Source organism: Cuculus canorus, chromosome Z, assembly GCF_017976375.1.
Source record: "Cuculus canorus isolate bCucCan1 chromosome Z, bCucCan1.pri, whole genome shotgun sequence".
Lineage (NCBI taxonomy): Eukaryota > Metazoa > Chordata > Aves > Cuculiformes > Cuculidae > Cuculus > Cuculus canorus.
The window spans coordinates 59,756,614-59,782,890 of NC_071441.1; the positions used below are offsets into that span (position 1 = coordinate 59,756,614).

Consider the following 26,277-nt stretch of genomic DNA (forward strand, 5'->3'; position numbering starts at 1 on the left):
AGAAAATTAAGCTTCATAAAGCAGGATTTTGTTTTAAACAAAAAAAAAAAATCTTCCCAGTTCTTAAAAAGTAAATGTGCAATCTGTATTACAGGAAGATGGAATCATGATTTGAAAAATCATATTTAAAAGCCTTGGTAACTCTTTGGAAACACTTCTCTCAATTCTTGGGGGAAGGGAACAAGCGTAAAAATGTTTTAAACACCAACTAAAATATATTTGAGGTAAATATCGAGTAACTGTACTTGAAGGCTGTTGTGCTTCTGTACTATTCTCTTCTTTGTTTCCTTTTTTTGCTTATATAGGCTGTTCCACCACCAAACTTTGAGATGCCAGTTTCTATCCCAGTGTCCAACCACAACAGTCTGGTATACAGTAACCCAGTCAGCTCACTGGGAAACCCCAACCTTTTGCCGCTGGCTCATCCATCATTGCAAAGAAATAGCATGTCTCCTGGCGTGACACATCGGCCTCCGAGTGCAGGTAACACAGGTAAGCTCTGTTCCATCCCATCCATTTAAATGGTCTTCTATCAGCTGCTCAGGTGCCTTAGGTCACTTAAAACTCTACTCTGAGAAACAAGAACTCTGGTTTTACCAGTTGTAACAATTTGTCCAAATTTGCTGTGTTGAAAAATCGAAAGAAGATACAAAAGTTTTCTATTCTCAATTTAGAAAATAAAAAAAAGAAAAGTTCTGGAAAAAGCTGAATATTGACTACCGTTAAATGAAATCAATGCAGGATAAAAGGGCAGACAATTTGCACTTTCATAAAAAGGCAGCTTGTCTACTTAATTAATGCAAGAACTCACTATACCATAAAGCTTAAGGGGGCAGAGGAGAAAATGCAGCCAGCACAAACAAGTTGAATGAAGTATAATAGGACACTCGTTACTTAAATCAGCAATCTAGAAGCTAAATGCAGAATATATTATTATTTAAGCATTCACAAATTCCTTAATGGATAAACGATAGTTGAACTCTGTACTTAAGTGCCTTCTATAGCAAGAGGCTCTACTCTGCTCTAGTGATGATGAGGTCTCCCCTCTGAATAGGATAAATACTGATTAAGTTCATCCAATCTGTGTGGCTGAAGCAACACCAAGATCCTTAAGTATACTGGGTTCACAGACCGTCTGAGGTCCCCAAGTGCAAACAGAAGGTTTAAAAGTCCTTAGAGTAAATGTCTATGAAAGGCTGCGGAAATTAAATTGAAAAGCTCTATAAACTTATATTATAGCTTCTGAGTAACATTCTCATCCAGGAACATTCAGTGTCTTCTTCCCAGTCCTATGTGGAAGCCTCTGCTTTTCTGACTACACTGAACTAAAGGTAGTTTTCAAATGAAGGACTATTATATGTAACTTTCAAATATAATTGATTTTTCAGATGCTATGGGTGTCTGTAAATAAAATAATGAAATGTTGTGGGCTACATATTTTGTTTGTCCTTGAAAGGCAAATGTCTCGTAGTGTAGCATTAAACATTACAATTTCATGACTGTGTGTCTGATCCGATGGCTGTTGAAGTCAGAGGAAAACAGTGGTGTGTACTGGGGCAGGCTGTTTGAAGTTAGAGGAAAATGTTTTGAATGTTTGCTTGTTATAATTTATCATGCTCACTTGTAGTATTTCATTTCAACCCCCTAGGTGGCCTGATGGGTGGGGACCTCACAACCGGTGCAGGCACCAGTGCAGGTAAAGAGAAAAGAATTTGTTTTTCTAACTGAACAAAGGACTTCCTTCAAAGGCTGAGTCCTAAAATAGCTCCATATTGGTTGTGGGATATTAGAAAGTGATCAGCATTTCCCCAGCTACAGGGTGGAGAGTTGATATTTGTGCTTTTCTTATTAGTAGAGAGAGGCTTATTTTCAGCAATTTCAAAAATCTGGCACCTCAACAAATTCCAGAGATACAAATATCTGTTTTCCTTCACATTAGCCTTTCTATACAAACTTTTGAGTCCATCACATGGCCCTGTTGAGGAAAAACTCCTACTGAGGCCAGTGTCAGAAACCTTGATCCTTCTCAAGTCACAGGGTTTTTTTTCCATTGGCTTTAGTGGAACTGGGGTTTCACTTCATGAATTTAAGCCTGAGTAAAGATTTCAATATTGAGTCGCTCATTAGATTTCAATCTACCAAGCACAGGTTTGATCTCACGACCATGCTCTAAGACCCTTGCTAGTCAGCAAAATCTGTTAGCATTTACTTAAATAATCAGTAATTAACTTAAGCTTAGTTTTATGTATTTGCTGAAGTGCTTAGTACACAACAGGGAAAGGATTTTATAAACACCCATGCAGAGAAAAAGATTAGCCCCTTTAGTCCTGCTCCCATAGAACTAAAAAGAACTGTACTTGCTCAAGTCTCTGTTATCAAAGCAATGTTGTCAGAGTAGTCCCCTTTGCTCAGTGAACCCAGTGGTTTGTTAGCAGTGTCAGCAGTGTTGCATTATTACAAATACAGATTACAAAAGACAATGGCAAGATTACTGTTTCAGTTTGAGAAGTAAATACATATGTTAGAAGAAAATAATCTGAGTGGTAAAACATGGAGTACATCCAATTTTACTGGGTTTACTGCTCTCAGCAAGAACTGTACGGAATAATAGTTGGAAGATCCATTTTGTGCACTATAAACCGAGACCGACATACATGCTGATTCTGACGTCTCATGAAATGACTTATAAATAAATCCTGGATAGAGTGATATTTTCTTCCTTGGCTCTTCTCAGCCTGTGTTAGACCACCCTCCCTTTTATCTTCGCATGTAGATGAGTCACAGATGTTTGTGTGATGCATTTCTAGTAAAATTAAAGCTGCACAGCATTGTATTAGAAAGGCATTTTACACCCATGCCGGCGCTTTGAAGGGTCATTTGGTGTTAATTCAGGAGTAGGGAAGGCAGACCACGGGAACTTAGCTATTAAGTCTCCTTTGTTCTTAAAAAAAAAAAAAAAAAGAAAAAAAAGAAAAAAGAGAGAGAGAAGAAAGCATCATAGGAAATTACAGTTTTGTTAATTATCTTTTGTTAGCCTGCGAAACACAGCTAAAGAAAGATTCGTTCTGGTGATATTCGCGTTTCATCCCACTTCAGGCTCACGAGCGGCAGGAGCTCAGGAGCGGCCAGAATTTGGAATGGTTTGCCCTGTTAAAGAGGTCCCTCTACTGCCTCTTGAAGAAATAGCATTGCCTCCTTACTGGTTTCAATGCTCCTTTGGAAGGATGCTGGAAAGCAATTAGTAAAGAAGGCAATGTTTTCTTTTAAAGGGGGCACACATTAAAATAAAAGTTCATCTGCGCATCAGTTTAATAATCTTTTTGCTTAATAAAATCTGTATATCAATACGCCAGTTGAAAATTTATGTTCTTTCTAAATACATATTTTTCTTCGAAATATATTAAAGGCATATATAAGCATAGGGAGAAGGATAGCTTGATTATTTACCCACAAACTAAGAATTTGTGTTTCCTGCTTTAAGTGTTATGCATTAAGCTCTTGAGCAATGTAACTTTGGAGTAAGCAATTGATTTGAGGGGCGTATATATGAGGGACATTGCTAGGAATGCATCATAAATATTTAATTGTATGAATAGTCTTTGTTCTTTATTTGGCAATAAGAGCTTTAAACACCATTACAGAAGTGTTTTCTAAATCTCTTAAATGCAGAGCAGTAGGAAGTATTTGATACGGGGCTGAAAGAAGATGAAAAGGTCATTGTAAGGTTGAATCCTCTGTCTTAATTGCATCATTCCACAATGGCACTATTTTGGACAGTCCTCTTTCTTTAGGGTGCAAAAGAATAAACATCAAAAGTTCCCTTGTTCATCACTCTTCACAAGAAACAGAGACCTCTATGTTTTCTTCTATTTGGCATCTTAGAAGCTGGTAGCATGATCATGTGGTTTAATTTGTTGGGGTTCACATTTCTGGCCAAATTAGAACATTATGAATTTGCATTTTTCTGCTGTGTCCAAAAATAGCATATATTCAAAATAACATAGTCCATGAAGAGGAGTCTAAGGAGTTTCATTTCTGTCATTATAAAATGAAACTACTTTTGATTACTAACACCAGCCTTCCGTTTCTGCACTACTTTAACAAATTACATTATAACAAATTGCATTATAACTGCAATATCAGAAATAGAAAAAGATTAGTTTAGCCTGTGTTTTGAGAAGTGTGTTACTTTGTTGGTTTGGATTATTTCAAGTAATAGCCCTGAAGTCATCCACAATTTACCTTGGGAGTCAACCCAAGACATAAATAGAACTTAAAAAAGCTGACTACTTCTTTATTATCCTTCACAACTAAACACCATCAGTGGTATTTTTAAGTTAAACGAAGGTTATCTCAGGTTTGTTAAAGTCAATTCGTTCTTAGCAAAACAGTTATTGAATAGTTTCAATGATGTGATAGTAGCAATTGCCAAACAAATTGTAGTGAACTTTACATTTAGTATAGTTACTAAATTAGAAATACAGCAATGTCTTTGGCACTGTTCTCTTAAACCAGAGGCTTTTGAAAGAAAGAGAGAACAAGAAATTTTTGGACCAAAACTGGTATGCTTTAAAACTAATTCAGGCTAACCCCGTAACTAATATGACAACTGAGTGATGTTTTGCTTGTTTACATAACACACTATGTGGAGTTCTTTTAATTTTTAGAGAGGCCAGTCTTTAACAAAACCACTTAGCAGTAGCTTGACCTGAAATAAATAACATCTACAAAGTTTTAATACTGTAAATGACCTGAACGTAGGCTTTCTTTAGTGGCTCAATATTTATTTTGAAAGCCTGATTAAAGACTCAAACTTTAAAAATATGTGAGTAGTTTTAAAATCAAAGTACAACAGTATTTGGAGGACACCTTTCTTTGCATCTGTACTTTAAACTTTCCATTTTCAAACCAAGCTATGTATTTATGTTGGTTTATATTTTTCACTGTTTGATTTTCAGATTATTACGTTTTAGTTTTCAAAATCAAGCAGGGGGTTGCATGGAATAAGCCTATCTACATCAACAGAATTTCTTTACGTTTTAGACCACTATAAATCATAAAATCAAAGGAGAAATCCAGTCTCGAGTTTTAAAACCAGGATGGATATAATAAAAAATGTGCATGCTATAATTGTTTATTCATTTTCTGTAATTTGTTTGTTTCAGTATTTGATTTCTGTACAGCCGCCATCTTGACAGTAACATTAAACTGAAAAAGCAAGTTATTCAAAACTACCTGGGATTCTACAAATGCTGTCAGAGGGATTAAGTGCTTGTCGTCTTTAAACTAAGCATCTTCAGGCTATCTTTTAATTGACTAGAAACTGAAACAATCAGCAGTGCATTTTGAAAAATTCATCCCATGTCTTTTTAATAACTGAATGCCATATTTACCTATAAATCAGCAGCTAGTCATTTCCTTCTGGAAATTAACCACAAGCTAACAGCTGCCTTCTCATATTCTGAGGGCTGAGGTCCTGGATCTGCCAGCCAATATTGGAATTTGCTAGTGCTTTCCTGCTCCTTTTTCTTTTCTTGGTCTTGTACTGACTGTGGGTGAATGTATTATATATTCTACTAGTATTTCAAGCCACATGGGAATATATGTAATAGTAGTGGGTTTTTTCAATTTATAAGCCCTGAGGGTAGAGGCAATCTGGATTGTAACTTCTCAGAAAAGTGTGATTTACTAAAAAGAAGCAATCTGCCCAAATAAGCCTACAAGCAGTACCAAAAATAAGCAATGATTTCAAAGACATCTAGTGGCATTAGTGTCTTTTGAAACTATAAATATGAATACGCAAAATAATTAAAGAAAAAAAAAAGGTAAAATAAATATTCTGCACTGTGCCCTGAAATCATGCTTGACATAGTAGGGAGAAGATAGATAATTCTTAGGCTACAAGTGTAGAATAAGTTAAATAAACAAGTGAGCTTAGAACAATGACTCCCAAACCACAGTTTATGGGCAACCTGTTAGGACTGTGTTTGCCAGGGAGAGCATGATAAGTTCGTTGCCGTTCCCTTATTACTCGATGAGTGCAGTCGCCCACAGACCTCTGATCCAAAGATTAAGCAAGATGCAGTACAAAAGTATAGTAAACAATAGTTGCTGTCCAAGGAAGTTTACAGTCCAAAAGAAAGAACACACAGTCATTCATAACAGACTTCATGATGCAATAGTGCCAAATCCAAACAGTAAGAATTCGTAAATTGGCAGGTTGGCTTAAAACCATGGAGTGGGAGAAGAAATTAAAAACATAACAACGCTCCTTTTCTTTTCTCTTATTCCACTCCTATTATGCCATTAAGTGTTCTTTCTCCAAGCTTTCCTCCACATCAGGAAGATATACACCTTTTTCTTTCAGTGTTTTAAGGGAAGTACCTACAGGCAGGAGATTTGTGATAAAGCAGAAAGAACACTAGAACTCGTTTGACAGCTCTAATACATAGTATGAAGGAAATTGTCTATCTAACAGTACCTGAATTTCATATCTGTGTAGGCAGTCAGCACAGAACTTTCCAAAATTAAGCCCTGTTTCTGCCCTAAGCAACTCATCTGTTTTGTACAGTTTATCCAAACTCATTTCATGCAGGTAAAAATCGCATTAGTGAAACTTCGAGAATAGGTTAGAAAGGATAAATGTGAAAAAAAACCTTGCAGTGGGTGTCGTATGCAAAGGCTGGATGTGTGCATTTTCAGCCAGCTTGTGTGACCTCTTGCCAATGAAGACATCCATGTAAACTCATTTGGAGTAGACCTCAATGAAAATCTGTGAAAATTTGGCCTTTATCAGGTTTCCATCAGTTGTGTAAGTGTTGACTTAGAAATTTATTTAGTTATTCTCTGTCTCATCTTCTCTCTAATCAACAGTGTCTCAATATTTGTATTTATAAAAAGACAGCTTGAAAGGATTGAAAGGGAGAAAGCCCTAAGTTCACATGTAATGAACAATTAAGTGAGTCATGCAAACTGTGGTTCTTTGTAAGTGGGATTTTAAAGACAGGCATGATTGACTTATTTTCCTTTATGACAAGCAGTTTCAAACGTTCCTTAAGAATAATTTGGATTCTTTAGATAAAATCCTTCTCTAGTGAAGTCTGGGGGAATTTTATGCTTTACTTCAGTGAGACAGGGATCTCACTGTTTTTTGTCTCTGCATTCTTGCTCATTAAGACACCACAATGTCTTCTGTCGGACACTGCAATCCATATTCTTGCTCAAATTGAGAAAATATAAGAAGGCATTGCAAATTAGCAAATATCTGGATTTCATGCCTGTCCTCAGTCCTGAAAGAGATAGTTGATTCCTCATGGATCTGGAATGCAGCAATGACTGCTCTGAGAAAGAAAGCAAGATATGCTTTTAACCTCTTGAAGCCAGGACTGCAGACACCCATGTAAGCTCCTGGCAGTATTAAGTTAATTTGACCCCTGCCCTTCAACTTTTAACATGATTACTCGATTAAGATATTCGATCCATAAATTCCATTTCTTTTCAAAATCTCTTACAAGGAGATTTTTCCTTTAGTAACACTTGGAATAGTCGTGCAGAAATAAAAGCTAGAGGAGACAAGGATGCATTAACTACTGAGCTTTTCTCTGCATCTGCTTAAATTTCAGATCAAATCTAAGTAGTATTATCTATGTGTGAAACACTTTCTTTTTGGGTGTATGTCTATGCTAGTAACATGGGTAAGTTAAAAATATGTTTGTATCATATGTGTTTAATATATATAGTCATTAAATTCTCCTGGCATTGAATTTTAAATTATGCATGATTTTTTTTTTATTACTTTGCATGTAACAAAGAATTCAACAATTTAGCTACATGCTCATGAAAAAAAAATGTGATCAGTGATTTTTGAAATTTCTTTGGGAAGCAAGAAAGCACATTTTCAAACAATATGTTCAGGTTATAATTGGAAGTACTTCATCTTGAAATATTTTTCACTAAAAAGGCATTTTTCTCCAAAATTGTAATTAATTTCAAACACCCAAAAAAAAAGATGTTATTTGTCATCAGCAAATAATTTGGGAAAAGCAGATTATTTGTCCAAGGTTCTCACTCAGGCAGTCAGGAGGAGAAAGATATCCTTCACTCTTCTCAGCCTCAAATGTTTCTCCTATATATCTTCAGAAAAATTCTGGTTTTCAGTTATGTAGTTTTACCTCTGACATAAATAATTTTTTTTTCCTTTCTTCTGCCTATAGAATAGCTCATTTTAAAAAAAGAAAAAATACTTTATGCTTTTTACATAAACAGGACTACAGTGGAGCATCTTTTCAGCTAGCATATGAGATGAAGTGAGATACATACTCCTAAAATGCATTATATAGTTATTTTACTGGAATAAGAATTAAATTCTAAGAGGCCAGCTAAGTCCTGAAAACATGTTTTCAAGAGGGGAGTTTCTCAGACAGGTGACATCCAGATGTGATCTGAATATCCTGCACATTAAGAGATCATGCCTGTGCTCCTTACTGCAAGATTTTCAGAAAAGCTGTTTAGCAAGCTAAATTTCAGATAAGCACCATTGAAAACTCGCTTTGGTTTTTGGTGTTGACCTCTCCTGCTAGACTAAACCTTAGTCTGGAAGATCACTGCATTCCTAGCACAGAATGTGGACTAACCTTTGCAAATATGAGCAGAGAGTGAGGAGAGAGCACTACACATAGTCAGGGACGTTGCACTGTGCCTGCTCCTCATGGCAGTGGCCACAGCATCGGTGGCACAGGCAGGCTACCTGTTTTGCCATGGTAGGACACTTTTAAATGACTCTCTGATCCCAGACATTTTGCTTGGACCTTAAAACTTACAACACACAGTAATGTAGTTCTAAAGCTCATTTTGCAGTGCCCATGTGTTTGAACTACAGAAGCATAATATTATATGCACAAAAAAAATGAAGACCACTGTGTAATTTTCTAAAGTTATTTTTCTGAATAATTACAACTTAGTTTCCATGCTGATTAGGTGAAGCCAAGCAATATAACTTGAAATATCTGGATTTTGATATGAGCATAGCTACTGACAAGTAACCATATTAGAACAAAATAGTGCTGTGGAAGTGGAAATAAATGAATCAATACAATCAGAAGTAAAGATATAGGAGGGATAGTTTCTGCATTAAAGCCAAATGCTCTGAGATTCCTGAATTGAGGTGCCATTAAAGGATTACAGAGGCAAGTAGTAAGATGTTGTGATCATACAATGTAAGAACATAAGCATACTGGCAATAGTAACTGTATTGCAAAATTAAAATGACAACAAAAACACAAACAGGACCTGGACTTAGATCATCTATTACTCTGTTTCTTTGGTAAGCAAAACAGTGAGGGATACAAATGATTGTCCTTGAAGAGGAAAAGCCCTTCCCCTTCTCTCAGTGCGTCATTTGCAGAAGACCCTCACTGCCCCTGTAATATTCCCCTTTTCCAAAGACTGCAAGGACTGAGTGCAGAGATGTGCTGAAAACCTAATTGGGAAACCTAATTGCAGTAAGAAATGTTTTGAAGGATTGCTCACAGCTCCTTATGTGGGTAGCCGCAGGCTAATTCTGTAGACAGTCAGGTGCCACCTTTACATTTATTTTATTAAGGTGTGAATTTCTAGACTAAAGAGGGAGAATACTTAGTGCAAAAACTACTTTAAAAACATTTAAATACAGCTCTTATTATAGCAACAAAACATAACTGCAACATTGGTGATCAGGTTAGTTTGCCATGCACTTAGTTATGCACTTGACTCAGCAGTAAAGTATTTGCATGAAGTGTAATGATCTGTGATACACAGGTCAAGTTTCTGTTCTCATGATCTGTCATTGTACATCTAAATTAACTCATCTATTTCTCCATTTGGCTGAAAAAGCTTCTCAGATTTCTAGCCTCCTAGATTCACAGCATGTCCTTAGAAATGTGTTAAGTGTTCCATGTTGTTATGTGGTCATTCAGCTTCTGCCTGAGAAGCATCATTTCTGTCCTGAAGGAAATCTGAGCCCAGTTGCTGCAGTGTGGGATACGTGCCCTTTTTCAGCAATAGTTGTGTGCACCTGCAAATACTCCACATAAAGTACATTGTTAGGATGTTCGAGATTTTGTATGGCACTAGCCCAAGGGTAAGAAATAATTTTGAGTGTTTCACCCATGTAAACAGTTCGTTAAGGTAGCTGGCTGTATTCCACATGAAGATTTGAAGAGAAAGGGTTGTTTTTCAATTCTTTCATGATGAGAAACATGCTACCAGGACACTTTGGGTGCTGGGGGCAGGTAGGGGGCCAGGAATACCAGAGGCTGTCTGGGGCTGGCAGAGCAGGGCTTTGCTGACAGGACCATTTCACTGTCCTGACCAGGGAGCAGGGCAGATGTGGGAGCAGCAGACCCATCTACAGGCATCAGGCACTTCCATGGGGACAGGGATTGGCCAGTGTCAGCCCGGGCTGCATTAGACCTGATGAGGAGAACCATAGGACTGGTTATTGAGGACCACTAGTGACACCAAACACAAAGATACAGCAGCAAGACCCATACTGTCTCAGTATGTATGATCTGAGCCTAAGTACTTGAACTAGCTCAGGGACACAGAAGAACAACAAAACATGAGCCACCAAACAGAGAAGTCACTTGCTTCATAATATACTGCAAATATAAGCACATCATGCACACAGTTTTCCTTGGGAAATTTGATGAGACCCTTTACCTCCTCTGTAGTGGAAGCAGTGGATTTTTTCCCTGGTTTCCAGAATGAGATCTCAACACCTTGAACTGCGAAAGGGGATGCACAGTGTAACCTTTAGTTTTGTGCAGCCGCAGTGCAGGTGGTCCTTCTGTACACATAAATTACCTACAGTATTAGCAGCGTTTTAGTGATTCCCTAATAGTCTCTCTTTCCCCAACCGTGCCATTAGAACCTTTTACATAGCTTTAGACTTAAAAGCAAGATTTTCTTACGAACATTTATACAACCTGCATGGCAAGAGTGAGTGAGGCGTAGATATCAACTTAGTCTTATACTGTTATAGGAATCTCTGTGTTTTATTTACATTATTTCTAAATGGTTCATTTTTAGAGCTGGAAAAAAAGAGTTGTTAAGACAGCTTTGTCCCTATTCTCTTCCCATTCTTCCAACTGTATATGCATTCCCAGCACTTTCATCCTATTTCAGTCCAAAAAGCGGCTGATATTTCACAAGATGCTTGACAATTCCTTCACACAAAGTCAGTAGGTTTCATATACCACATCTGTCTGCGTTGGCTCCCAGTAATTCAGTAAAGAATGTCCATTAGTGTAATGTTGTGGGAATGGGCAGCTACTTTAACATAAAGATTTCTTTTTTCTTTTCTTTTTTCTGGGTGAGCATATCTGCAGATTGGTTTTGTTTTTCCGCCTGCAGTTGGTAGAGGTCATGTACCATGAAATCACTGGCACCCAACGTGTGAGCAAGAACCTTCAACTATCTCTTTTTTAAATTATGTTTAGGTGAACACCAGTATAGCTTCCTGGCATCAGTGCTTTATTGTTGGTATCTATTGTGTTCAGGTAATAAACTACCACCTGTTCCAAGAGTGTGTTTGCATTAAAAAAAAAAAAACGCACGCATAAAATGTAAGAGAGAAAAGGAACCCTTTTATTGCCTTTTAATTATTATTAGGAACAATTACCTTTCCTCCAGAAAGTGGGAAAATTAATTGAGTGAAGAGTGCAAAACTGAATGTAAATTTAGCAAAATTTCTGCTACTTTATTGGTTAATTATGTATATGTATATTTTTAAGTAGAGGCAAATAGTAGCATAGTTGGCATTCATATTGATAGAGATTAATTCAACATTCTTTTTGAGAAGCTTGGTGGTCAGTCGTAATACCATATATGTAGGATGTGCATTTAACATAACCCTGTAAGAAACGGGAATCCTCCATGAAATGGAATGTTTGTATTTTTCTTGGAAGAATTATGACAGTTTCCACAAGTAAGAGCATACACTTTTTGGAAACCTGAAATGACAATTACCATAACTCCTTTAAAAATCTAAAAGCTTCTTTCCTATTAAAATGAATGGGAAGTAGGCATCCCAGGTTCCTAAAAATCTTGTAAATTCTCAATCCATATGGTCAGTGAAAAGTATTAGAGTAAATGAATGAGAAATCAAAGAAAGGACTTAGAAATCATGTCCCCTGTTCTTCATTCTTCTAGAACTCCCATATATATTTTTTCACTCAGTGAATTTTTGTCTTTGATATCACAAATTAAAGAGAAACAAGTGTGGACATGACAGGTTTAAAACTTAAAAAAATCAAAATACAAAATTTTTGAGTTTTTCAAGATGTGAGAACTTCAAATCATAACAATTCTAAAGTCAGTTTCACTTGTGCCTAATTGCAAAATGTGGGAATATGCCCAAGAAGAGTGTTCTATGCTCAGAAAAGCATTTGTCTTTATATTCTATCATTAGTCCAAATACAAAGTCTGGCATTGCATTTCATGACACGTGCTGCTCTACTAGTTCTGTCTAGAAACAAACTCTTTTCTATGTAAAATATTTTTACTCCTTCAAGTCAGTATAACAAACAACATGAGGAAAAAAATATTTTCTCTGAAAACTTCTGACATATGCCCTTTAAAACTTGTGCATCTACTGTTTTTATTTTCATTATACATTACAAGTTATATCAGTAATGTTTAAAAATGTTCTATTCCAGCAAAAAATATGGCTTTTAACCAAATAAAAATGTAAAGCCAGCTTGCTCTAAAATCCATCTGTTTTTCATTTTCTTATAATCTATAATCAGGAAATCCATTCATACATGACATATAATTTTTGCGCTTTCAAGTGGATAGTGGAATGCGATGTTCTGCATACAGTCACATCTAAATTGATAATTGTCCAGGCAGAGTGTAATTTTAAAGTACAGGATGAAGGAAGGTTTAATTTGTGTATTAGAAGTCTTATACATTTTTTTTTGCCTCTGAATGTAAATGAGACCGTTTTCTTTGGTGGATTTATCTGAAGGTGGGACAGCTGCCTCAGAGCAGGCCACAGATTTCTGAGTAAAGAGGATACAGTTTAAAGAGCTGGTTTAAGAGCAGACTTTTCTTAACTGGAAACCGCATATATGCATTCATCATTGATTTTCAAATGATGGGTTTCTGTATCATTGGTTTAAGATCCACAGTCTTACATTTCTGAATCCACATTATGCCAAAGAATAACAATTTGGTGGCTGGAAAGAGGAATGGTTATTATATGGCTCCAAAATGCTAGCTGGCATAATATGCCACGAACAGCAGAAATTTGCTGGCAAAGAGAAGATTGCAGTAGTTCTTAAAAATAATTTGATTTTCTAAAAATATAAATGTAAGAAATGTTATCACTGTTCAAAATACTTTATGTTATCACTGTTCGAAGTATTTTACATCAGCGGGTAAATAATATGAAGGTCAGATGAAAGTTTCTGAAGACTAAAGTTTGATACTGGTGCATTCTTCCTAACAAATTTATATTAACTAAATATTCTATAGACAATGAGAGTTCTATCTTGTAAGGGATTCTGTTCTCTGAAAATCACAACATAGAAACAAACATATAGATTACAGTGTGTTCTGTTTTCTTAAATGTCTCAGGGTTTATGTTATAGAACTAAAAAAATAAAATACACTACTTCTTCAACCAGCTTCATTTTCAGTCTCTGAAAAAAAAATGCTCAATGTACAACAGATTTCACAGGGCAATTTTACAACTTATTGGCAAAGTAGTCCCTGTATGATACCAGCACCAAAGAAACTCTAATTTGCTTCACTTTTGTCTGTTGGCCACCTCTCCACGTCTTTACTGCTTTTCAGAGCTCAGTTTGTCAAAAATCAACTGTGAAAAGGCACTGTGGTTCCTCAAAGAAAATATTGTTATATTTTAAAAATGGCCCATCTGATTTTGCCCCACCTAGTACTACATACCATTGATTAGAGCATAGTATGTGGCAGATCCATGCTAAGAGCAATTGTTCATTTAAAAAAACCCTACCACATGAAATCAAAAATTCTTGACAGTCTTCTGCACTTTTAGCATGGTATGTGTAAAGTACGCTTTTTTTATTAACTCTTTTTACCGTACTAGCTGTAAGATGCTGTTGAGGAAATAAACAAGATCAACTGTGAAGAATATTTTTTATATAAAATATCTGAAATTATCTGAGTGCTTCTAAGTTTTCATATTAATTCCTTCTTGCAAAGGCTCAGGAGATTGTTATAACAAAAACTGTGAGGATAAACAAACCAGTGCAGACCTGTGACTAAAGGTACATCACAAATACCAAAGTCAAGCACTTTCTGACATTTTTCCTGTGTCCTAAGACTAAGGTCTTCCAGAGCTTAAAGTGATATTTTTATGTTTTGCTGACCTGAAAAAAACACAATGAGCTGATGTGCTTGTGTTTTAAAAACATGACCTAATGTTGGTCATGTTTGGACATGCTTCATTATAACTAGAAGAGAGATTCACTCTCATGTACTGTCATTGTCACACTCACTGCAGACACTTTATCAAATTTTGTTCCATAATCCGTTCATGTCCTTTAGGGCTATAAACCCCAATGGGCTCTTCACTGACTTTGGGAAGACCTAACTCATAGGTCTCTGCCACACTCACTAGCTCATCGCCCAGCACTTTCCGGGTTCTGTGTTGCAGCTTGCAAGCTCTGTACCAAAGCTGAGCCCAGAGCAGAAAATCTCACCTCGCATTTGTTTTCTTGGTATTTATCCATAAACATTTTCTCTTTCCATACTCATTCCATACAATTCCATCTGTATGACTGAGCAGTTTCTGTGTCTCTCTCAAACGTAGACAGATTTGAAGACACTGAAAGTCGCCTCTTTCCACAGACTTAGTGTGGGTAAGATTAGGTGGATGAAATAGAAAATCTCATTTTAAGTGGAATGGTAGGTCAGTAATCTTATGTTGTTAGTACTACATAGCGAGAGAAGGAAACGCTTTTCTGAAAAAGGCAAACGAAGCATTTGCCTGTCAGAATTGTTCCTGGGGCCTGCAGAAAGCAGCAAAGAGATGAAGACGAAAGATATGGTGGTATTTTCCAAATAAGGTCATGCTCTTGCTCCCATTGACTTTAGTGTTGACAGAATCAGGTCCAAAAAGCTGGTGAAGGAGAGCCAAAAGCATTTAAGAATCTTCTTAGTCCACCCCCTGCCTTTTCTGGAAATTATAGCCTTGCTATACTCATCCTTTGTTTAAAAACAAAACAAAATCCTGACCTGGAAAGGGCTGAGTCAGGCAAAGCAGAATCCTCTGTAGCTGTAGAGAAAACACAGCATAGCTTTGACATTTTCCTAAGCCATAAGATTTTCTGATTTTCCTGACTGTCTTGTAAAGCAAACATATCTTGGCTGCTTTGAGCATGCACTATATTGTGCTATACACCATGGTACTGTAAACAGTCGTATACTTCAGCACATCACGGAGATGTCAGCTGCCATGAGAGAAAGCAATTTAAGGACAGTTTTTCCAAATATGGCATATATTTTATTTTCCTTCAAGAATACATTACCTGGCACAGGTATTTATCTTGTAGGTTTTTATTTGACATTTTTAGTGTTCAATCTTAAGCCTTATAAGGATATAAGGAAGAAATTTTTTACAATGAGGGTAGTGGAATACTGGTACATGTTCCTCAGGGAGGTAGTGGACACCCCATCCGTGGAAATATTCAAGGTCAGGTTCAACGAGGCTCTGAGCAACCTGATGGAGTTAAAGATGCCCCTGCTCCTGCATGGGTTGTTGGACCAGATGGCTTGTAAAAGTCCCTTCCATCCCAAAGAATTCTATGATTCTCAGTAATACATTGGGGTTTATAATCACAATGTCTCTTTTTTCTTTTTTTTTTTTTTTTTTTTTTAATCTTTGCAGGAAATGGATATGGCAACCCCCGCAACTCACCAGGTCTGCTGGTCTCACCTGGCAACTTGAACAAGAATATGCAAGCAAAATCTCCGCCTCCAATGAACTTGGGAATGAACAACCGTAAACCAGATCTGCGTGTGCTTATTCCACCTGGCAGCAAGAATACAATGCCATCAGTGGTAATGTGTTTTCAAAGCTTTTTTTACCTAGATATTTAAGATTTTGAAGACCTGCTCAAGCAGCTAAAGTCAGCAGAATAACATTCTGCATTCCTGCTTGCTTGCGCTTTCTGTCTAACTGTAATGCTCGACATCGAGCCGAGGATGTAGGCAGATCCGGTTTGATTGCTTTTCTGAAGTCATATTTACTTCCTCTCTTTTTTCTGTTGAGTTGCAAAATAGTAACTCTGTCCTGCACGATCTAAACTTCTGCACTCTCTTTCCTAGTAGCTGAAGAGCTTTTCCTGGGTTTGTTATAAAGGCTGCATTTAAACCTGAGTATTCCTAACCTGCTATGTTTTTCCTAAATATTTAGACACACACACTCATCAGATGGCAGATAAACTACAAATAAATTAATTTTAACTCTATCACTCTGAGCTCCAAAGGCCGAATTTTGCAGTGGTAACAGTTAGTTAATAGATAGAGCAGGATAAAAGAAGTGTGAAACTGCTGAATCTCCTGCCAGGATTAACAAAAATTAGGCAGGCTGTTATACAAAAGGTGCCTATCGTGTAGTTCCCTTCCAAAAGTTAGTCAGTGGTTGCAAGTATATCAGTCATGAGGGATTTAACATTAAAAGTGAGTTTACTTTGAAAAAGATCTTGATGGTAAATTTAAATGACACTGTAAACACATTTTTCTATTATGTAACAGATGCTATTAAAACAATTTCCAAGTTGGCTACTTCAGCTCAACGCATAATAAATTAACTTTTAACGTCAAACTAAATCCCCCTATAAATGTGATGCTGCCTTCTGAGAGGATAAGTAACAAACAGTCTCCTAACAGGGCAATGCTCAAAGTCGACCAAGGTAGTGACAAGCTGTCTGCATCAAATGATTTATTCCAAGGTCCTTAAAACTGATACTTTCCAAGGGATTTTGTGAATGGTCAGGTCTCCTGAAACCAGGTATAGCAACACAGTCTGCAGCCACTGGGGCTGTGGAAGAAATAATGAATTCTTAGAGAAAGTCTTGCACTGAAAACTGGATAGATCCTCCTCACAGTTGAGACAAACATCCCATCAGAAGGACAAAGAGGAGATCTATGAAGTGTTGTTTTCCTAAACTATGCTCAGAAAGTATTTGATTTGTTGCTCCTATCAGATGAAGCTGATCCCTTAGGCTAGAAATCTGAATCCTGGTAAATATTTATATTCACTAATTTTTAATGCTCCTTTCCTATGCACTCAGTCTGAGGATGTTGATCTGCTTCTGGTAAGTGGTAGTGATGTTCACCTTAATAACAAGGAAAAGACAATCAGTTCTTTCATGTGGTTAACACTTGCATAGGTGAAGCATTGGTGGAATTAAAACTGAAAACTTCAGCATAACTGTTTTGCGAGCAGAAAGGTCACTGTAATTTTTGAAATATAGCAGTATGGAAAGCCAGGTGAGGTTGTTGCATATATTCAAATTACGCATGCTAGAATAAATCCTTCTTGTTGCTGGTGCTTAAAGAGCATGTAAACTTGTGCCATTCAACATGACAGGCTTTTGGTGGCTCTCAGGTCATTTAATCCTGCCACTCACAGGATTAGAGTTCTCTAGCACAATTTTCACAGTGCAACACCTAGTGGTCTGTAGTTAAAAACAAACGGATAGCTCTTGTCCTTCCCAGAAGCTCTTGAAGTTAGTTTTTTTGCGCAGGACAGAAGTAGTCAGAGCACCATCTGCTGGTAAGAGTTCGGTGTTCAGCAGTACCAAAGTGCCTCTCACTTTCAAAGCACAAAATCCAGTGGGACTGGCTTTGGAGTTTTATTTGCCTTTCTTTTTTTTTTTGGTTTTTTTTTTTGCCATTTGAGTGAGAAGGAAAACAATGGGAATAGAGTTTACATATTTCATTAGTTTTCACATGATCTTTTCTTCTACCCACAATAAAAGCTATCTTACTTGTTACTAGTTCAGTTACCTAGGAGATACTGATGTAATGGGTTACTATAGTGACAACTGGTCTCTTGAAGGCTTGTAAATGATAGGGTTGGCAGAGTTCATAAAAGCCACATGTTAAATTATTAATTTCTAGAAACATGTATCAGCCTGTATTTCTCCTGTACAAAACGTACCGAAAAAGCTAATACACTCAACTGACTTAAAACTAGTCAATAATATGTTTATTTTACTTACATTAAAAGAATCAGAGGATAAATAACTCCCAGTCTGCTCAGTCATTGGCTACTCCAGTGGTTTCCGTAGCAACTCCTACTCTACCAGGGCAAGGGATGGGAGGATACCCATCAGCCATCTCAACAACATATGGTACTGGTAAGTATCACTGCAAAATGTAAAGGCTGGGGGAGGGAGCAAGATGCTGACAAATATCTGTCTCAGTGCTAATGAAGTAGCTAATGTTCATTGGAAGAAACTGAAAAATTCATAGCTGATATGCTTTTTCACTTCATTAAGTTATTCTGTATTATCTGTCACTAACTTGAGACGTATGTATTTAAAAGTTAGCTGGTTTGTTCTAATGGAAAACTGCTTTGATAGCTTTCTTTCATTGGCTTTGATTAAAAAATGTAACTTAAAAGACAGTTCTTAATATTCTTAGTACAACAGGTAATTTCATGTAGGTGAATGTCTTCCTAAAGTAATAAGAGTAGGAGGAGCAAGCAGTTTCCATGGCTTTAAAGTAGAGTTCAGTAACTTTGTGGGCTATCACATTTATACCTAGAGAGACTGGAAATGAAGCCTCAAGAGGTTCTTTCCTGATCCCATTGGACATTGCTCTTGCATAGAGCATGCTGGTGTACAGATTGAATGCTGTTAGAGAAGACTTTCATTGTTCAGGCAGTCTGCTGGGTTCTGTAAGGAATACTGTAATGGAAGTATTATTATGTTTTTCAAGTCTTTGGCTCTGTGAGAATGCATCTGTAGTTATTGTGGATATAAAGGCTAAGAATGCTTAGAATGCTTTGGATCTTCCAGGTCCAGAAAAGCCCTGCTAAATTAGAAAATAATTATTAGTGCATTATTTGCTCCCAAGTTAATGAGTTAAGGGAAGAGGAAGGTCTACTTTCTCTGCTGCAACTTAATGTGATTGGTGTAATTAAAATTAAAAGGCTTAAAAAGTGACATGTGAAAATTATGATACTAGTTATTGTTTAATTGCTTCCTCCTTAATTATCTCTTAATTATCGTCTTTTCTGTTTTCATATCTAGAATATTCTCTGAGTAGTGCAGATATATCATCTCTCTCTGGGTTTAACACAGCCAGTGCTCTTCATCTTGGTTCTGTGACTGGCTGGCAACAACAACACCTACATAACATGCCACCATCTGCCCTCAGCCAATTGGGGTAAGCAGTGTTTCCTTTGTTTTATTGTTCCACAGTGACCTCAGTCACCCCAAATCTGAAACATATCGGGACATATTTACTATGTATAAGAGCTCTATTTCCCAAAACTGGAACTATTTCATGAAAAGTTTTCTAGGTAGCTAAAACAAAATATTCTGTGTCCATGATATTTTCTCAGTAGTGAAGTAAAGACTACTGTTCCTGTTTTACTCTCCATTTCTTTAAACAGCATTTTATTTCATTACTAAAGACCAAACTAAACACTTATATTGTGCTGTTGCTGTATTTTTCCATTTATGCTTTTTATTTCCAGTTACTATAGCACAAATATTTACAGTAAACTTGAAAATTTTCTAAATATTTTTAATCAAGTAGGAGTGATGTAATGATTTGACCTAAGATTAAGCATTAACCTTTAATAATAATAATCATCACTTACTCCCTTCTGCTCAGCTCTGACATTCAAGTTTCATTTATTTGGAAATGCTTTCTACAAGCAAATAACTTAATTAGGCCTAAAATACATGAGCCCACAAAAACTGTGATTTGCTTGTTGAGGGGGATAGGTGTTCGTGCCCTCTAGTGGCTGATTTCAAGGCGTTTGTTCAAGGTTGATGAAGCACGTTGCTAAATCATTTCAGAATTTTTAAAAGAGTCAAAATTTACACAGGGAAGTCACCTAATTCTTAAAATAAAAGCAAGCTATTGGCTTACTGAAAGTGAACTCTAAGAATATGGTTTTCAAAAATCCTGGCATCCTCAATTGCTATTGAGTAAGGCTCTACGCGTTCACCAGCTCACCACACATAGCCTATGGTATGGCTAGACATGTTTGAATTGTAAAAGTTTTCATTAGAAAAATAGAAGCTGAAAGGAACTGGAATGCATCTATGAGGATAAATTTAATTCACATGCATTTCAAAAGTAAACTTTTTTTTTTCAGGTGTCGCATGTATGCACTATTTTTTTTTGCAAGATGATAGCTATAATGTGGAACTATTCAATACTATAAATGTGGCTTAAACTTCAAAATTCTCTTTCTATCTTATCTCAGCACATTTTGTAACTTAATGTAATTTCCTTACCAGGTACAGAGGGCTTGGGGTTTTAAAGGACAGCTATACAAGTTTTTCAGAGGAACCATAATTTTTTTTGAACCTCACTTCTATGTTAATAAGCACATATAGATACTAACTTCATGTAAACATGCAACTGAGATAGTTGCTGTGCTAGAAAATGTAGTCTTAATACTTTCCTCTTACACTTCTTCTATTTCCTTTTGAAGTTTGCAACAATCAGACTAACTGTACAACTAAAGAAGTAAAATCTCAAATAAATTGAAAACTCACATTAGATATCAATGTATAACCCTACAATAAGCTGATTGTTTTCAGTGGTGTACCAAAGAATGTAATTAGGGTATATGGTTAACCAAAAAAGTTTACATTAAATCCTAAACTAGCTGCATGCCTTTTGAGATATGTCACACATCATCATCTGTTTCTAATTCATATCACAGAATGTCAAAGTGTAATGGCTGTGGTTGGTGGAATACATTCTGAGTTGCTACTTTTATTATTATTCTTTCAGTGACTTGTAAATGAATTCAGCTATGAAAGCTGCTTCACTCAGTTCTGAAGAAGTCTTCTGTCTGTGCAGAAAATTATAAGCATTTCTTTATTTTATTTCAGTCACTGAGTTCTATATACAAAAGCACCTATGCTAAATTTTGGATTGTTTGAAAAACTTGAAATTATACAGAACGTACTCAATCCATGTCAACCTAAACTAGAATTTGTAGGAAGATTAAAACAATCACAAAAAATTATGGACACCCCCAGGCATCTGAGAAAATAATCTAGAAGAGGTTTGACAGCCCAAATCCTTGTACTGAGCTAGGTCTAAACTGGGAAGGTTTGGCAACTGTGAGATATTTGTTAATAACAATAGACCTGTAAGGAAACAGAATTACTAGACAAGGCATCCAACTTCTCCAGCAGATTATGTTTTTCTCTAGAGCCTAAAAGGTGAAAACCAGCTCTGCTTCCTCAATGCCTGAAAGAAGAATATGGTTAGCAATAGAATAGAATGCAGTTAGACATATTCACTTTCTCCAGATAAGTCCCCAGCAATTGTAGCAGCACTGTCAGAACCATCTTTAAAACAGTTGTAGATCGCTACAACCCGTCACTCTTCATGTTGACACTCCAGTTCACAGCTGTACCAATGCCAGTGGGCTTGAGGGGCGTGAAAACATGGGAGCAATTCGCTTCCCAGGTCTGCACAGCTTTTAGATAGCATAACAACATAGAGCCTGTTTGGACATGACTGGAACATGAAAACAAGTCATGCTTCTCAACATTTTAGATTAAAAAGCAAAATACTACCTTCAGTAGTTTTAATTGGGTCTACAGCTGGAAAAAATACACAGAAATTCTAATGACAGCCAATCCCTCCCAAAACGTTGGGATTTTGTTCTGAATATTGCTGCAGTGTCTTTAACAGAGAGGGTAACTGTGTATTTAAGATGGACCAAAGAGTCTGCTAGAAGCTAATTACCACTAACTGGAAGGGAAGTCCATTACAGACTCTGAAATAAATGATCTAAACTTTTTTAGGCGCAAGTCCATTATATGGAAAATGCTCCTTTTCATCCATATTTTGCAGTCTAAGACAGACCCTTTTCTCAGACTCTTTATTTTTCTGCATGGGTAAAATTTTGAATTTCATAAAATATGAGTGCAAACAGAAATGCGGTCACAGTGTTTCATTTGAAGAATCCTTAGTATAGATATTTATTTACATAAAAGAAGTTTCTTCAAAATTCTACCCACTTGAACAAAAAATTGTCCAAATCCATGCACACTGTTTACTTTTTCTGTGGCTCTTACATAGCAAGCTTATTACTTAGCAACAATAAATTTTGGTTAGGTAATATTATCCATTGAACCGTTTTTACTGAAAAATTTAGATGTGGTGACATTATGTTGTGTTCCTTTGTATCAGTTCTGCCAACTTCCTTGTTTTGAATAAAAGCCTTAAATATTTAGGACTGAGCCTTTTTTTCTTATACCATCATTGTAAATAAGACATTCCAGTGATATAGTTTCATTGTTTAGAAATTTCTTTTTAAAGCATAGACCTTAATGTGTGAGAGCTAATTAAAATATCTTGACACAGACATTCTTATTCTTCTATTACATTGATCAAAAAATAAGAAAACATAACTTTGCTTTTACCTGAAAGAAAAACGGGAGGGAGGAAGGTTGCATTGCTAGCAGTTCAAAGGTATCCTCTATTCTTCTAGCTGCAGACTAGTCCGTAGGTAGTTACATAGCCAAATTTTGCAGTGAATTTTTAATGCTTCCTTAGATATATTTATGGGGAAAAATTACATGAAGTAAGGAAGTAAATTAATTTAGAGAAGAAAGTATGGGCATAAAAAAAAGGTACGTGAGGCTCTTTCTTCCTTTAGTAGACTGCTTTGTCCCTCTGTAAAATCCTGTCTATCTGGTGCATGTTCATGTCCTCACTCATCACCTGCTCACACCTGCACTTCTATCTGTGCATGCTGAGCTTCCATACCAGTTGGAGATTTGAATAGATGGACACACAGGACTGATCTCACTGGCATCAGCAAGGACTGAACTCACTTGCAAATTCATTGCATCCTGATATCATGATTTGCTTCCCACCTCTTAGGAGGAGAGCTGCATAGTTGATCAATGTTGAACCCAGAAGGGAACCAGCATTTCTCCAATGTTGTTGTTGTATTTTAAATAATGTCACATTTTCATTCATACGGGCTGGAATAGTAACTGCTATGTAAAAATGAATCATTAATTTTCTTAATTTTCCCCTTAAAATGAAATGGTTTGATACAGTATGTGGAAAAAGGTGATTGCATCAGTATGACTGGACTGCATGGCACTTAGTGAGTGCTTATAGTTATATTCTTTAAAGTTATTTGCTTTATTTTCTCTGTGGATTTTCCATATTCAAAACCTGTTTGTTTTTCAGTGAACTTAGTGTAGGTTTCAAATTATGGAAATAAGAGCATACCTGGACCAAAATTACATAATTAAATGAAGCCACTGTGTAAAATGTGCATTGATACATGCAGATACAAACAGCTGTTTCTACACACACACATACATGAAAAGATATCATTTAATAGCAAACAGAATTCTCATTTTTTATAATACAGCTTCTATTCTAAATAGAGGCCAGTCCTCTGCTTAGAATATGGATCTAAAGACTGCATCTAAGTATGTACTCTTTCATCATTCACATCTATGTGTAACAGAAGCTTTTCCTTGTAACTGACATTTTCTTGTGATATTCGCTTCTAAGACATTCGCATTAAAATGTTTCAGAAACTGTTAATGAAATAATGTAAATGATAGTCAACAAAACACAGATATTAAGATTCAGAAATAGTTTTAGCAACAAAAGACATTTTAAAGACTATATTTAAGAAAAAAAAATTGAATGGTGACCCAAATTAATTGCTTTAAATTATTTATATTTTTAAACATCAAAAATTTAATCCTGACCTGCCAAAATGACTTCTTAACATTTTTCCAATTCACAAAAAAAAATTTTTAAACATGCAGATGAACCTGTAGCATTTTTGAAACTGCCACGACCATCACAAGGAATCTAAAGAAAAGTCTGTAGAGATGCATTCTCATTCTCACTTCTGAAACAGTTTAAAAAGCAACCTTGCAGTGTAGCAATACTAGCTCTGTTTCACAGAAAATGTTCCTTATCCCTCTAGATTTGTTCCTTTGGAGGGCTGTCACACAGTAGAATACAAGTATGTTCCATGTGAACAAATTTGACTGAATGTGGTTGGTTTTAACTAGCATGGGGTTTTTAGCTGTCCCCAGCTTTGCAAAGCAACATGTGATCTACTCATATCAAACGCTTCTAAATCAAATCCCCAGGCTCCACCATTCTGTATTACAGGACTTTCAGGTTCAGCTAAAAGCTTGACATCTAAAATCATATGTAATCTTATCACACATACTAAACTGTCAGCCTGTTTTCCCAGCTGAAGTCCTAACATCTCCTAAGCAAGTGAAAAATAAAGTCACTGGAAATGAAAAGCAAAACAAAAAAATGAGAAATGTATTTTTAATTCTTGTTGGATTCTTTTCAACAAGTTTTCAGGAAAAAGAGTGGAATATTTCACTAAATTGGAACGACAAAGTCTGATATTTACAGTATGGTATATGTGTTAATTCAATAGTTACAAAAACAAAGCAAATGTCCTCTTTGCCAAAAAAAAAATGCTTACATTTGCTGCCATGATGACTACTACTCAATAACTCTGTGACTTATGAAAGGGATGGCTGCAAATGTTGATACTCTTGTCTGCATAGGAATGAAGGTAGATAAAAGCAATTAGAGGTAGAACATCCTGTTTTCTTTGTTTCCTAACGAGATTCATCCATTATTAAAGACTGCAACAGTTCCTGATAAAAGCAGCTGATATCATTCGATATTGAAGCCATATAGTTCCATTTTAAATCTGTCGGAAGAAAAGTAAACAACATTTTGCCTTTTATCAAAGTTAAGAGTAAATGTTCCTTAAGTAAAGCCAACTCCCAGTTAATGAGGTATCGGAACAAGTGGAATATTTCACTAAGTGAAAGGACCACACCTAAACTTCATCGTTTCATGTTTAAAAATTACTTCCAAATACCAATATTTCTTCTGCTTTCCATGAAGATGCCTGCAGATCCCTTGGGGTTTAAAGGAATCTTCTGAGGCCAAGTGTCCTGTTGCCCCTGCTGCCTTCAGTTTCCCCCTGTATGAATACTCAATACTAGAAACCTTGGAAGTGTGTCTTTTGGTTCAGACACTAGTTTCAACCTAGCAAACATTCCCTGAGGTGGAACATAATGTGAGCTGCACGCTGAGATCTCTATTTTAATAATGAAGAGAAAAATCAGGTTTTACCAGGAGGTGGTGCTTTTGCACAAAACATCCTGCCGATGCAAGAGATCTCGTTTCTCTCATAGAGATGAAGTGCAGTCTCAATATTCACTCTCCTCCCTACCTGTTTCAGCTTTCCTCCACCACTACCTGCCCACAAAAATACACTTGTAATAGCAATATATCTTGCCTCTGAAAAGTTTTAGCATAGCTCTTTCACTTGATGCTTGGAACATCTTCTGATCTGGGCTCTCCAACAGGCAAACAGCACAATCCTTTGACATCTTCCACACTCTTCAGATTCTCTTTGGTAGTTTACTCAAAAGCATTCTGGATTGAGTTATGAATTCGTAGATTCAAAACCTAAAATCATATCTAAATCTTTGCCTGCCTGGGGTATTTTATTAGTATCAACCCTAGGACCAGTAATTTCAGCTATATTCTGAAAGGTATAAAATGTACCCAGACCAAATTTTTGTCTCTGTTTTCAATCTAAAGTCAAATGTCATAATGAACAGTGAAAAAATAGTTGGATACTTTCAAACTAATTGGATTAATCTCAGCAGAAAGTCTGTGCCTCCCCTGTCTCAGCTGGTGCATACACACAAACACACAAGCATTAGTCATAAAGAAACCTGCAGGTGGTTCAACAGTGCAAAGGCTTGCCTTCCAAAATTTGTTGTTGACAAAAGGAGAGATTGAAAGCGAGACCCTCTTTCAAACCAAGGGCATATCACTCTCAAGCCCACCACAATTGTGGAGATACTTTCATCTGTTTTAATTTGTGATTCTGCCCAGAAAACCAGCACCTGCTGGTCCTGCGCAAGCCTTTACACTGGTGTTTTGTGCGAGTGTTTGTGCATATCTGGGGGCTCCATGCCTCCTCCGTCTGTAACTGGGTTTCCTTTCCTC

The 26,277-nt window shown here is 36.5% G+C and overlaps 1 protein-coding gene across 12 annotated transcripts in view; it reads left to right on the forward strand.

Annotated features, from left to right (window-relative positions):
* Nucleotides 1-26,277, forward strand: part of MEF2C (myocyte enhancer factor 2C) — a 161,997-nt gene that overhangs the window by 110,001 nt on the left and 25,719 nt on the right. For 7 of the 12 annotated variants that reach the window (XM_054053586.1, XM_054053595.1, XM_054053588.1 and 4 more), the window contains 6 exons: nucleotides 306-492; nucleotides 1,649-1,696; nucleotides 15,911-16,083; nucleotides 17,319-17,342; nucleotides 18,260-18,389; nucleotides 19,287-19,422. In XM_054053586.1, the coding sequence (XP_053909561.1) occupies nucleotides 306-492; nucleotides 1,649-1,696; nucleotides 15,911-16,083; nucleotides 17,319-17,342; nucleotides 18,260-18,389; nucleotides 19,287-19,422 (698 nt within the window). Of the gene's footprint in view, nucleotides 1-305; nucleotides 493-1,648; nucleotides 1,697-15,910; nucleotides 16,084-17,318; nucleotides 17,343-18,259; nucleotides 18,390-19,286; nucleotides 19,423-21,012; nucleotides 26,276-26,277 lie in introns of those variants that run through there. The other 5 variants (XM_009562935.2, XM_054053592.1, XM_054053589.1 and 2 more) reach the window with 2 other exon arrangements.